Source organism: Propithecus coquereli, unplaced genomic scaffold (genome assembly GCF_000956105.1).
Source record: "Propithecus coquereli isolate 6110/MARCELLA unplaced genomic scaffold, Pcoq_1.0 Scaffold381, whole genome shotgun sequence".
NCBI classification, from domain to species: Eukaryota; Metazoa; Chordata; class Mammalia; order Primates; family Indriidae; genus Propithecus; species Propithecus coquereli.
In genome coordinates, this window is record NW_012149519.1 from 1,230,067 (window position 1) to 1,231,526 (window position 1,460).

Genomic DNA, 1,460 nt, shown 5'->3' on the forward strand with positions numbered 1-1,460 from the left:
TTTACTCTTGAAAAGACAAGCAAATCTATCTATCAATCTATTGTCTATCAATCTTTATTTTCCTTTCTTATATAAAAGGTAGATCACAATACACCCTCTTCACCTTATTTTTTAACTCTTAATAACAAATCCCAAAGGTCACTCCTCAACAATACGTGGAAATCTATCTTTCTTTTTACAGCGACATCAGTTTTGCAGCCAGTCCTCTGCATATCTGGCTCTTTTCAGGCTCTTGCTAATACAAATTCTCTGCAAATAAATAGGCTTGCACATATGCCATATTGTATTTTTGCCAGTGTACCTCTGTGATAATACTAGAAGTGGGATTACTGGGTCAAAGGGTAAATAAGTACATGATTTTCATACAGATTGCCAAAATTCCTGTCCATAGTAGATGTACCATTTTGCATTTGCACCAGTATTTTAGGAAAGTGCCTTTTTTCCCCATAACTTTGCCAACAGAGTACACTTTCACAGTTTGGAATTTTTGCCAAATTGATAAGTGAGAAAGTATCTATTTATTTAGGTTTTAATTTGCATTTTTTAATCGTATTAGCGAAGCTGAACTCATATGATTAAAAATTATAAGCTTTGATTTTTTTTTGCATATTGCCCAGTATATATATATTGCACCCAGGGATCAAAATACCCATAATTTTTGAAAATATATCAAATCGTACCTTGGAAACCTCAATGATTCAGTAAAGCTTTCCCCCAAAATTATGATGTGTGTGTTTGCGTGTGTATATGTGTTTAGGTGAATGTTGCACAGTGTGAGGAATGCAGAACTTGTACACTCAGACATTTTGTCTTAATGAGCATATAGTCCAAAGCACTGGCTTTAACAGGTTAGTTAAATAGACAGTACATTCATATCACGTTACCTCCTCCTGAGTACAGTTATTATGGAAGATTGAAAACACAGAACCAAGTTGTTCTATTTGTATGTTGAGCTTGGATTTTGTGTCAGACAGTGAGTTAGGTGCTATAACATGATAGATATGACAGTGCTTGTCCACAAGGAATTTGTACTCTAGTCCTGCTTTAATCTGCTTTTAAATTGGAATGTTATTTTAAAGATGATTTTCAATATTACTGTCATACCGTATAAATTCTGAGCAGCTTCTTAAAAATCTTACCTTTGTTCCTTCTAATATAGCCCTCTTCATTGCCCCTACGTATAGCCCATCCAGTTGTGCCATAACATAGCCTGTATGTCTCCAAAATGAGTCATCCTTGTATTCTTTGATGTTTTTCCGGGTCCACTCATCTTGCTTACTGGAACAGAAATTAGATTTGTACTAGAGGTCTCAGTGGTTGCTCATCCAAAGCTGACTAAAACCAGGCATTTAGAAATTATATACCCACTTACGCTAGTATAATTTAAATTCTAGGTCTTGTAATGTTACAGTTACTCAAGGATGTCAGAGAAAATCCTAAATGATTTTTAACTTCAGGAC

General features: G+C 34.7%; 1 protein-coding gene across 1 annotated transcript in view; it reads right to left on the reverse strand.

The window, feature by feature from the left end:
* PLBD1 (phospholipase B domain containing 1) overlaps positions 1 to 1,460 on the reverse strand; it is a 78,660-nt gene that overhangs the window by 46,057 nt on the left and 31,143 nt on the right. The window contains exon 4 of the mRNA XM_012652177.1: positions 1,140 to 1,278. Coding sequence (XP_012507631.1) covers positions 1,140 to 1,278 — 139 coding nt within the window. The remainder of the gene's footprint in view (positions 1 to 1,139; positions 1,279 to 1,460) is intronic.